The sequence below is a fragment of the Patella vulgata genome, chromosome 1, assembly GCF_932274485.2.
Source record: "Patella vulgata chromosome 1, xgPatVulg1.2, whole genome shotgun sequence".
In the NCBI taxonomy this organism is placed as follows: Eukaryota; Metazoa; Mollusca; class Gastropoda; family Patellidae; genus Patella; species Patella vulgata.
In genome coordinates, this window is record NC_065879.2 from 77,417,120 (window position 1) to 77,430,782 (window position 13,663).

The 13,663-nt window shown below is 34.6% G+C and overlaps 1 protein-coding gene and 1 long non-coding RNA gene across 2 annotated transcripts in view; both read left to right on the forward strand.

The window, feature by feature from the left end:
* Positions 1-13,663, forward strand: part of LOC126811239 (uncharacterized) — a 42,407-nt gene that overhangs the window by 18,341 nt on the left and 10,403 nt on the right. The window lies entirely within an intron of this gene.
* Positions 2,247-12,322, forward strand: LOC126811088 (uncharacterized). The gene is made up of 4 exons (XM_050536566.2): positions 2,247-4,042; positions 6,024-6,213; positions 7,765-7,859; positions 8,416-12,322. The coding sequence occupies exons 1-4, from the start codon at positions 3,546-3,548 to the stop codon at positions 8,624-8,626; spliced, it is 993 nt and encodes a 330-aa protein (XP_050392523.1). The 5' UTR covers positions 2,247-3,545; the 3' UTR covers positions 8,627-12,322.

Sequence of the window (13,663 nt, forward strand, 5' to 3'; positions counted from 1 at the left end):
ACCATGCCACTTGAGACTCAATGACAGGCCTTGTGATCTAACGGGCACGCGTTAAACCATTTGAAGTATGGTGTTTGTAACGATAAACTGGCGTAGGGCCTGTCGTCTTTTGAAAACGACATATGGTTGATGTTAGAAAATCGTGTGTACTGATGAATTTATGACATCACATATTTTCTTAGTAGTTTAGATAATAATACACAACAGCTAGATAGTAGCGAAATTACAGTCCCTTGAAATATCATCACATTTAATAATGTAATAAGTATATAAACTGATTTACATTCAATCGTTTCCGTTTTTACTCTGATTTCAAATCAGTTATGTTCCGTGAAATACGCCAGAAGTCTCAATCGAATGGCAATCTCTAGCATCTGGTTATTCCCGTCTACATCGATAGTATTTATTCTTATCTCCAAATAAATGAAATGAAATGCAATGGGTTTAACGTCCTACTGTTGAATATGACGTCACAGATTGACATGACTTGTTGAATATGCCAAGCCTCGTTCTTCGAGCCCCTTGTTACAAAATAATGGCACTGAAACACATTATGGTACACAATTTGTGTACCAATGGTGATATCTTTATTTTGTCTTAAACATTGGATATCAAAAGCCCATCTTTTCCCGGTAAGATGACAACATCAATAATTCGTGATTTCAATGTCGAAGACGTTGGATGATATTGAGTTAGAGACTTAGCTACTTTAATTCCATTTTTTTGTTCAAATTACCTCCGATAAATTAGTCACCAATGCCTAACTTTAGCAAATCTATTCCGGGTCAAGTTCCCTTGATCATCGCCCCTGTCTACGCCTCCTCCCAGGGACCTCGAACCTTTCCACTGTACCGATCTCCCACATTCTTAGTGGAAGGGGCAAATAAATGACAATGGCCCAGGTTGGTCGAGAAAGTTCGTCGGGATATCCACTTATCAGTGGTGCAGGACGAAGGAGGCAAGGATAAATAGCTGGGTGCAAGATTTCAAAATCACTGGTAGTGGGTATGTGAGACATAGGACCTTAAAGTTAAAGAGCTGACAGTTGTCGCTATAATAGTTCAACAATAGATAATTTCAGTCAAATTCAATCGGTGTGGAGTTATGGCCGTTTGAAGAATAGTGTAGTCTTGGTTGACATTGCTACCGTTGCTACGATAGTAAACGAAGTCTAGATTCTCCACTTTTTAATTAAATTATTTAGTGGCAACCGTGCTTAAATCCGTTGAAAATCAAAACCATCCTATGTTCTAGGGCTTGGCATGTTAACAAATGTCTAATTAATGATTTATATAACACTAGCAGGATACCCGGCTTCGCTCGGGGGTCATAACTCCGAAACCGGAAGTGGTAGACTAACGCCACCTGGTCTGTGTTACTCCCCGGTCCGAACTACCCCTATACCCCAAATTTCAGACTCGGGGCAGACCTAGTGTAGCCGCCAACCCCGAACAGACCGGCATCGCTCGGAGGTCATAACTCCGAAACCGAAAGTGGTAGACTAACGCCACCTGGCCTATGTTACTCCCCGGTCCGAGCTACCCCTATACCCCAAATTTCAGACTTGGGGCAGACCTAGTGTAGCCGCCGACCCCGAACAGACAGACTTCGCTCGGGGGTCATAACTCCGAAACCGGAAGTGGTAGACTAACGCCACCTGGCCTATGTTACTCCCCGGTCCGAGCTACCCCTATACCCCAAATTTCAGACTCGGGGCAGACCTAGTGTAGCCGCCAACCCCGAACAGACAGACAGACAGACAAACGACAGTCACAAATATATATATATTGATTGATGATGATGATAGATTGAGGTCATACGAAAGATCTGCATTAGGCATATTTAGCTATTATATAATGCACTTTAATAAAAGCGTGGTTTGTTTGATAGAGGTGTTACGTTAGTTGATTTTCCTATTCGTGATATTTATTGATATTTGTTATTGTTTACGTTTTAACTAGTTATTCTCGTATTTGGATAAATATTTGTCATTGTATCACGCTTTGTTTTTGTTATTGTCTGTTGTTAATCGATATACAAGTGTGCGACCCCTGTTCGTATTCTGTCCAATGGTGTGAACTTATCCTTGAATTCTTGACATTTTCTTTATCATGACTATTTAACTGTACACAGAAAAATCAATGTCTATTAATTATACCCAGTAACAGATGTTAGGTAATCGATATAAATATGTTCTAAATTTCTTGAGTTAATAAAATCTTGAATATTTCTTATTATAGGCCGACAAGTTTTGCACAACGTTGGGCCTTTTTAAGTTGTGACTGAATGGGCTGGCGTTTTGTTTTATTTTGAACTATGTGTGTTTTCATTTTAAAGAAATATGATCTTATTCGATTCTTTTCTTAACTTATATTGTTTTGCTTAGGTAGATCAGTCGGATTATGTTTTTTTAGTCTTTTTAATATGGATTATTTTTCAACACAACACTGGATGTTTTCACGGGCCGTGCTCTTTTAATGATATAACTGGGGCATATTAATGGATAGATTCATCCGGACACCCACTGGAAAAATTTAAAGACTATTCAAAAATAACCATTTAAACAGCTCGGTCAATGTGTAGTGTGAAATATAAATTATGAATTTAAAATCGTGACATCAAAAGGTTATTTTTATATTTAAAGAATATTTAAGACAAACGGATATAAACCATAATATGCTTAATTGATATTAACATCTGATCTTAACAATCTTGCCCTTTGTGACTTTCAAAGAAGAACGATACTTTTACAAATTTATGGATATTCATACTTTGAACATTAATATCTAATCTACTTTTAAAAAAAAGGAAAACAATTAATTAATATAAGTTTGAAAATGGTCGTCTTATCTTTTTAAATATAAACAAAACGGGAGTTATTTGTTCGGTCGATGTGTACGATGTACATATAATTCAGATAGACTAGATAAATAAATAAAAACTAATATAACCTATATTGGATGTATACTATATATACATACAAGCGTTATTAATATAGCTAGAAAGTGAATTTAATATATAAACGTTATTGTTAATCACAACAAAATATACAGAACAAGCCCATAATCGATATACTAATTTAATACTATGATTCGCCATAGACGAGAGGGTGTAAGACAGGTTAATTTGAATTTATGCGCGAATAACAAGTCCTAGTTTGTTGTGTATTAGAAGCATTGGCTCACTGGATGTGTGTGCCTTACTTTTGCGATTAACTAGTACTTCAAACGATGTAAGAGGAATTCACAGATTCATATGGTCAACATATGCTGTTGTTAGATTGTTGATTTTAAGCAGATTTTAAACACTGGATAGACATTTTCGAAGCTATCGTTTTTGCAGCAGTCATATATATTATTAGGGTATTAAATGAAGTTACTACACGAGTTCATTTCCGCAACAACAGAGGTCAACTTTTCTGATTTTGTGGATTAAAAACAAAAATCAGTTCCTAATTTAGTGTTTAAAGGAATTGTTAAGAGGAATAACAAGTGTCATCATTACCATCTTCGTCATCAGAGGAAATTTAAATACAGGTTGAGAAAATGTTTACATGCTGTTGTTGTGTAGAAGATGATGAAGCCAAAGTACCTATTTTGAAATCTGAACAACCCGATTTGAAAAATGAAAATGTCGTAAATAGTGCTCCGAAGGGAGGAGAATTTCACGAGAAATTAATTATGGAGAAAAATGTTAAGGAAAGTGTCGATATAGTCGAAAAGAAACACCCAAAAACAATAACTAGAACACTTTCAGTAATTGCTGCAGACCATGCCAAAGAAGAAGAAAAGAAGAAGAAGAAGGAACAAGTCGAAGTGGCTAAAGAAACTGTTCCTGTAAAGATTACGGATAATGCGAAGAACATAACGGAAAATGTCGAAGTGGTCGAAGCAGGACTGAATGCTAAAGCAGTGCCTGTAGCGCATAACGATCTTGAGGAAATTCCAGATAGTGAAGAAGTGAAAGAGTTTTTAGAACATCGAGCATTTCCCACTGCTATCCTTGAAGATGGTGTGGAGATCGTTCCGGATGAGGATGAATTGTGGGTATATCATTATGCATAAATTTCCGGTTTTATTTATTTTTATTTTAAACCGAACAGAAATCCACTTTTTGTAATCTTTTAAATTGGGTGGCACATTTTCTCCCGCTTAAATAAATCAAATCAAATCATAAGTCTATAAGCTCCCGAAATCTTTTATAGTTTTTAACTCAATAACCCTGCACATTAGTTATTGTAATTTTGAAAGCCAAATGAGGTCAGTGATCTGGATATTTATAAATACTACTGGTGCTAATATTAGTTTTTCCAATAACAGCCGCTTCGCTGCTCATCTGAGATAATCTGGTTCAATCAGTTTGAATCTGGGTCACAATCCTTTTCTGGGTTTCAAACTTACAGGGCGCTATATTTCTTGCACGGACAAAGATAGCCTTACTACCCATTGTCTTTTTGGTATCACATTAGAGGTTTGAAGGGTAATTTTTGACATTTATTTTCTTTTTTTCAAAAGGCGATATTTCTTTGATTTGTGTGAAAAATAAAATGGTTGATCTGATTTTATCGGCGGATTTGTGGGATGAAATCTTTACGTGACATTTAGTACGGTAGCCTGTTGGTGCCATTCGTTAACTTATAAAAAAGGGTTCTCTATCGCGGAGAATTGGTTTCCACCGCGAAAAAAGGTGTTTCATGGGTTTTTGTATTTACCATAGTTTTCATTGCGAAACACCCGTTCATTGTATTGCAGGGTGAATCTTTCTCATATGAGGTAAATTACTACAAAAAGGTATAAATTAACGAATGACACTATTAGGTCACCGTAATTTAGCGATTGAGAAACAAATCAAGAACAAAATTTTTATGGAAAACAATCCGTGTTTGATAAAGATAAGAGGATACCTGTCGAATGTCGTCTGTTAGTCCATTGACAGTGTTGAGATATACCAATTTTGTGTTCCGTTCTAGATCTGGTTGTACTAAATAGTGTCTAAATTAACAGTGGCGTGTTCAAGTTTGTTGTGAGCTCTAGGGGATTACCCGAGAATTTGATAAAATCTGGGTGCATACATGATACATGTATAGGATTAGAGTGGAGTGAGGCCAAAACCGTGACAATTCTTCGCACACGTATGTTTGTTGGCGTTCTTTCGATGAATCTAGTTGAAAAAAGTATGTTCTGCGCGAGCCACCTCCACAGACACACGTCTGACCAACTGGGCTCACATACTGATGAACTTGAAATATAATTCTAGAAGGTTGCATGGTACAGAGAATTCATTGTTAGGATTAAAAGCTAATGATAAAATATAGTAAAAAATGATTCTATTTTTCGTAAAAACTAGGTCATTCCTTTTATGCACGGATATATTGATAACATTTTACGCGTAAAATAGTATATACCCTCAATTTGTTGGGCAATTAACAATCGTTGTGATTTAGATTGCAAATTTAAATGACTTGCAGAAAGGCACTATTCCATGGCTATTCTTAGCCCACGATATCATATCGGTAGAAGCGGACGTTAAATAAGAATATTTCAAAGACACCCACAGCCTTCTATTGTCAAACTTAAAGTATTATTTGTTCAATCGATTTTGTTTCTTATTTATTCAAGGTTTGTTTTTTGGGATTGTTTTTCAATACATGTTTTTGTTTTTCAATACATGTTTAACCCTTTTCTACACCCATAAATGAAACCCGCCTTTAAGATTGTATTGAGATTGTCATTGGTTGTCCAACTTATTTATTTTTTGATTTTCACTGATTACATCATATAACGTGCTGTCTATCAGTTTATATTTCCTGTCCGTTAGAATCATTGTGTTCCGAATGGGTGAATGCCGACTGCTGCCATTACAACCGACCAATAGTCGATGGAGGATTATGTGTCCTGACCACCGAGCTGTATTTTAATAGTACATGTATATTAGTAGTAGTAGTAGTAGTAGTAGTATAGAGGGGTAGGGCTTTTGGACAAAATTTTAAAAATCTGACGTTGACCTTTAACCTTTCGTTTCAGGAAGAAGAAGGAACAGGACATGGCAGCTCTGCATAAACAAGGTTCTTTATCTCAATCGGAGATAAATGATTTGTATTATAGAGCCGAGTTTGAATGTATGGATCTGGCTAAAGATAATCGACTCTGTTACTCAGAATTCGTCAAACTACTTGTGGGTTTAGGATACCATCTAGGCGTTGAGGGTGCTAAGGTAAGTAATATAAAAATAATATATAGTTATTCGGTTATTTTGATGTAGCAGAGGCGTGTTCAAGAATTTAAGTAGAGGTGGAGGAGGGGGGGGGGGGGTCCAAGGTGGAGACAACGTCAAGTTTGTTGTGAGCTATAGGGGATTACCCGAGAATTTGAGAAAATCAGAAGCTCTGAGACAATATGTCTGCTCAGTTAGGTGCATACATGATACATGAAAAGGGTTAGAGTGGAGTGAGGCTAAAACTGTGACAATTCTTCGCACATTTGTTTGTTGACGTTATTGGTATTTAAAGAGCTTCGGAACGATGGTGCTCTGTTTTGGTCGTTAGTTTAACGGGGCATTATGGGAGATTAGATATTGTGTCGCTATAATAGTTAAAAAAATAGATACCGTAAATAGAATATGCTGAAAATTTCAGTAAAATGGCTCCACACTGAATCGTGAGTTTTAGGCTAAAGTAGGCACGATAAGAAAAGAATAAAGTCTCAATTATCCATTTTAACGTTTAATTATTTTTCAAAAAATGTATTCTAATCGGCTAATTAAATATCGCAGGCTAGCGATGGTATCTAGAGTTGATTATGGTTTGGATAAGTTGATTAATGTCTAATTAATAATTTAGATAACTTTTCAGGCCTAAAGACATAATGTATGTTTAATGGTTCGAGGGTTTTGAGAATTTTCACGTCGATTGCCTCCCTGAAACGCCTTGCATTAGGCTATTCGCCGCTTTGATCTTTTTCCGCGTGATTCTTGCAGGTGCTGATATAGATTAGGCGGCGCGTCAAAATCTGCGCCTAATGCGTAGGACACACTGGGCGAATCATTCTGGCGACCCCATCGCCAGCGAATTTCGTCTAGTGTGTCTAGACCTGCGACATTGGCCCGAGCGTGGGCCGACACCATTCGTCAATATCAAACATGTTTGATACCTAAAGCCCGAATATTTATCGCCGTCGACCCGTTCAGCGAATGTGTCCAGTCCTGCGAAGAGTATACAACTATATTATGTGGCCAAAAGCGCATCAACGGATGCGTGAATTAAGTTTCCGTATAGTTAGTCGACGACAAATCGGTATAGGTATTCACTTTGCGTGTTCACGGTGTTGCCTGCAGGTAATTTGGGCGGCGAATACTTCGGCCAAACTATAGACGAATAAAGTTCGCTTAGCGTGTCCTAGGCTTTAGGCCTATCTCTCGACAAGGCACAGCCAGATCCCAATTCCCAAGTTAACCGATGTGCTTCCTTTCAACGGTAATTTTGGGGTGTTGTTTAGCTTGTCTGCTCTGGATGTTTGCTGGTGCGACCAGTTGGATCTAGTAAGCGTCCTTATGGATATCGTCCTACAATTAATCAGTGAATTAACACTGTTGATGCACAAAAGTGGTACGTTATATACAATTGTTCATTTATACATCACTTGGGAAGTACATAATATATCTAAAAAACAAAATGTACTTTTGAATATACTGTTATTTTTTATTTCTATTTTTAGAATGTATGGAAGGAATGTGTATTTTACTGTTATTTTTTGTTTCTATATTTAGAATGTATGGAAGGAATGTGGTAAATATGATTCATCATTTATGACAATAGATGAATACATCAGATTAATGATCAAAGATAAGGAATTAGAAAATGCGTAAGTATATTATGTTATTATCATAATTAGACCAAATACGTATGGAAACTTTTCCAGGTAAACGTCTTAGATGGGGGCGATCAAGTGTAGGCGTGGGTGCGATGAGAGGTGGAACCCGCAGGTTTACTACCGATGTCGCGGATTGACTCGGTACACGGTTTGAGTACAAAAACAAATCGATCTTAGCATTGACATATTTGCAAGTAAGCTAATTTGGTACACACATTTAGTAGATGTGTTGCTTGATTGGTGCTTATCTATGTCTATCGAAAAGAAAATGATCGGTCCCATATGTCAGTTTCGGGGTACTTTTTAAGAGGGAAATTAAGATATTTTCTTACTCACTACATCGCCATTTTGTCGGCATGCTGACTTTACAATCATGCTTGTTCACAAGAACCCGTAGTAAGTCATTTTCTCGTCGACAGACCCCCCCCCCCCCCCCAAATAAAAATTATTAATATTATAGTGATCTTGCCCAACCCTTCGTCACATAATGTGCAATTAAGCCCATGTGGGCTCTCTGTTTTACAATAGTTTTCTATATTTACTTCAGGACCAGTAGCTGTAGGAGTGTCTTCGCTGCCTTTGACTGGGATTCCAGTGGATGGGCCTCTAAGGATGACATCATCAAAGGACTCGAGACAGTCTTGGGGATTACTGTGACCCCTGCATTAGAGAAGAAAATCCAAGAGATGGACTCAAATAAAGACGGATGTATCTATTACGGGGATTATTTAAAAATGCAACTAAAAGGATTTAAATGAGAATGGAGGAAATTAATTTTTTTAAAGTAGTCAAATCTCTTTGATTTTAGTCAAAATGGTGTTGAATTGGGCCGATTGTCATTAGTAACCGGATAAGCTCTATACGAAAGATTAAGCGGAAGTCGATTTATTTACTAATTTTAGTTTCATTTCTGATGCAAAGAGTTGTCATATGAATCGGTTATATGTCTCAACATTACCTTTATCTACAGACGCAAAACATTGGACAAAGGCAGTGTATCATCACACTAAACAGGCAATGCATAAAGTCCAGAATCAAATGACAATTGTATTTTTGACCCAAATCCATTGAGATTTAATTCTTTTATTTCATTAGGAACATTTTGTACAAAAAAACCCCACAAAACCACAAAAGAAAACCCAGCCCAGTAATAAAACATTAGAGTTCATGCGTTTTAAAGTCTCTGCGTTATTCTTCAATTTTTTGTTTCTAATTGTTGTGTGCTTTTTAAGGCCAACCTACGTGGTGCGATTTTTCGTCACTTTGATTGATACTGTATGTATGTCACCCGGGGAAAAAGAATCAGGGTGTTGTATTTCCTTTGAAGACCACATGATCTTACTGACTAATCAAATTATCTGTATTGGTATACGACGCTTCATTATGTAGTGGATTATGAGAATTTTAAAACCAATTTGCCTCTAACGAAATGTAATGCAATTTTAACTTCTTCCGTAATCTTACATTTACAAGAAAGAATTCGATCAATAATCGCATGGTTTCAGTTGGCCTTTATGCAGAGGCTTGCGTGATTTTTCTGTTTTATTTCCGAAAGAATACTCATTTTAAAAAATTTGAGGCATATTTGTTTTTATTTTCATGGTGTATTTATCAAATTATTTGCAAATTGAATATTGTTGTTGATGTCTATGGGTTTCGCTGGCCGTTGGTTCTTTTAATCTGCTTTGTAGATTTTATTTTATTTTATTTCTTTGAATGTTGGCTTCGTTGAAGGTATTGTTCCTGATTTCTATAATAACTAGTACTTCCAAACATGTATTCAGATATCGCTCTATCTGATATAAATTCGTTTTTCCTTAATGTCTGGCAAATTTTATCATTTTCTTATTTGTGTACTGTAAACGGCCAATGAAAACATAGCTCAATTCACACCAAGACGTTCTTAAACACACTGGCGTTTTCTACCCAAAACCGAAATAGATTTCTCCAGACGTCAGTATGCCTCATTTTATTTTTAATGTTCTACTACAGCAACAATATTAGAATGAAAATATAATTTAATTTTAATTACATGATATACATTGACATATCTAATATGTATTGTAGACGTATGAGGGGTTTAAAAAGTACATCATTAGCTGATTTAAACATATTTTATTACTTTAAATTAAAGGGGTCGGACAAACAGTTACTCAAACTTACAAAGAGACCTCTACAATACAATATAAATTAATATAATTGTCGTAGGTGGTCAATGAAACAAAGTCAATAAACATGGCAGATATTAATACATGTAAACAATAATTAACAAAACAGACATATGTACACAAGATCAGTGTATTTAAACTATGGACTAGGGAGAATACCTCGGGATTACATTAGTCATTAGTTAATCAACGTATTTAATTACATGTATTTAGTTATTCTTTATTTGAATTGTGTATAAATATATTATTATATCTAGTAGAAATCCTTTGATATTTATAATTATGTTTTTTTTTATCTCTTTAATAAACTTGACTTGAAAATGGACATATTTATAGTCATTATAACAGTATATAGATTTTACAGTGTTTATCTCAATAACATTGTGTAAATTTGACGATCTTAGCTATATTTTAATACTTTGTAAATATGATCAACTTATATTTATAACAATACTACGTATGCATGTAGATTTGATGATCTTAGTTACATTAATAATACTGTGTAGATGTGATGATCTTAGCTACATTATTAATAATATGATGATCTTAGCTACATGTATTTATAATACTGTGTAGATACGGTGATCTTAGCTACATGCATTAATAATGTAGATATGATGATCTTAGCTACATGTATTAATAATACTGTGTACATGAAGATATAATGATCGTAGCTATATATTTATAATACTGTGTAGATGTGATGATCTTAGCTAATGTGTAGATATGGTGATCGTAGCTACAATAATAATACTGTGTAGATATGGTGATTTTAGATACATGTATCGATAATGCTGTGTAGATATGATGATCATAGCTACATTAATAATACTGTGTAGATATGATGATCTTAGCTACGTGTATTAAAAATAATGTGTAGATATAATGATATTAGCTACATTAATAATGCTGTGTAGATATGACGATCTTAGATACACGTATTAATAATAATGTGTAGATATGGTGATCTTTTATAATACTATGTACTAGTGTGTAGGTATGATGATCTTAACTATATTAATAACATTAATCATGATCTTAGCTACATTATTAATATTGACCTTAGCTATAATATAAATATTAAAGTAGATTTGATGCTCTTATATAGCTAAGGATTTATTTTCTATGTATTTTTTCACGGGTCGAGGTGCTAAGTTTTAGAATTACTTTTATACTCAATAAGTATTCATGTTTAAAGGTTCACTGCCTTATTCAATGTTATCTTGTACTGTTTGTTTTTATTATTGTGAGTAGTCGATTAACAAGGGTTCAAATATTTTATCAACGTTCTATATATATTTAAAGATGCATTATGTTGAAATTTTCAATACATTCATTTTCCATTGTCTATATTTGAACTAGTATAGCAAGAACGTCCCGCTATTTATCTAAATCTTACATAATACTATTACTATATTTGTCATTATCTATTTTTAAACTATTGTAGCAAGACGGATCTGCTCTTTATCTAAATCTTACATAATGCATCTTTAAGGATCCGAGTTTAATTCGTTGTGACTAGAAAAGTTTTTTGGTACCATCTGTCAAAGATTTGACTTTTTCTCTTAAGAGTAGTTCCATAAACAGTTAACTGAATTAGCTTTAGATATAGCATAATATATTATTTACTATAAAGCAATATTTAAAGCCTACCGTAAAATTATATAAATTCGTTGGACTTGACATTGTATGTCAGATGTAGCTGCACTTTTGGTAAAGTAGTTCTGTAATGTCCTCTTTAGATTTTTTATTTTCATAACATTTTACTGAGGAAATATCATTCTCACCAAGCCATTAAGTATGAATATTTTTGAATAATATTATATTCAAGATAGCCTCAAAGACTTTGTTAAGTATCAAAAATCCCAAAGCTTACCTCCACTAAGCCCCCCCCCACCCCAGACACACCTCCTCTCCCCTTCCCTTCCACTAAGGTAGTTTTAACAAGCGTCCGTTCAACTCCATGAAAACCATTACAAAATGTTTAGGACTGTAAATTGAAAATTAAAATGTCGAAATCTTACCGATAGCTCGGATGATTTATCTCAAATTGTCCACAGAATCCAATTTGAACACGGATGATGTAAGCTTAGTTAATTTGCGCTAAATAGAGAATTATTTTTCTTTTACCAAGTGATAATATCTCTCAGATCTATTTTTGTTTTCAATATACCCTAAGTGCAATATATGCCATATGTTATTTTGTAGTAGTGCTACTTTTCATCGTTTTGTTGAAATATAAACATGATAAATGAATAAAACTTTGTGAAATTATGGGACTGATAATTTTGTTTTTCTGTTTTGTTTGAGATAGCTGTATATCTGTAAGCAGTTATGTTAATAAAAATCTAAATACTTTTTCAGCTATACAGTAAAATCTTAATAATTGTTCAGGCCATAGGAACAAGTGCCCCACGCCATTTTCTGTTTAAAGATTCATTATGTAAATGCTAAATCTGCCTATTGTAGGTCTTTATTTGGCCTCAAGTGTTATACAAACTCTGGTTTAGACATTAATATTAACATGAAAAGCTCATTATCAACTCTCTAGAGCATTAGGTGGCAAACCCGCGAGATTAAAAATAAAAGATAACGATAAAATGGATAATCGAGACTTAGTCTCGTTTGTCCAGTACTTTTGCTACGATAATAAACAATCTACGCTACATTTTCCAACACTCATAATAAACGTGTTTATCTATTTTTGAACTATAATAGCCAGAAGGGCCAGCTTTTTAATTTATCTAATTCTAAATCACACATAATGCATATCTTTATGCGGAAGAAACGTCATGGTCCTGAAGCAACGACCGCGATTTTTACAACATCTAGCATTAATAAGAAGTACGGTGTTAAAGCGAGATCAAGCCTTCTACTGAAGATGGAGAAACGTAAGGTACAATATAGCCGACAACAGTTCTAAAAAGTTTGTAAGTTGTGTGTTAAGACATCAGACGATAGATACAATTTATAAACGTAAACAGTATATTGAAATAAAGGGAAAAATGCTCAGAAAATATTTTTCATTGAAATATTTCACACCAAAATCAAATAACCACAAGAAATATTATTCTTACCCTATCTGCACTGTTTCACGCTCAAAATGAAAACTAAACAGTTAAATGACGTCATGGCGATTGTCCAAAAGACTTTATAAAGCGGACGTGATTGGAAGCATATTTTACCATAGTAACTTAGGGCTGAAATAAACCAGCTTTTAAAATTTAAGTTTACAATGTATAACATGAACTTTTATCTAATTCTATTTATGTACGTGTTTTATTAATAAAATAAAGACTACAGAAGGCCTGATCTCGCTGAACATTACTTCGGGAACACGTTAAGGGAGGCGTTTAAGCGTTTATAATGTTAAAGGGAAATAACTGAATTCCCGGTAAGAATTGTACTGCATCGCAAACGTGTGGACATATCGAGGAAAAAGTTTTAGTCTAAATCAAAACAGCCGTATTACAGAAATGCCACTCTTCGTATTATATCTAAATACAATCAACCAATTCTTCAGTTGTAGAACTATCTGTGTGTAATAGTTTTATTAAGGTGACAGTGAGAAATAGGGTTTAACGTCCACTCGACACAAACTAGGTTATTTCGGGACTAACATGGTTC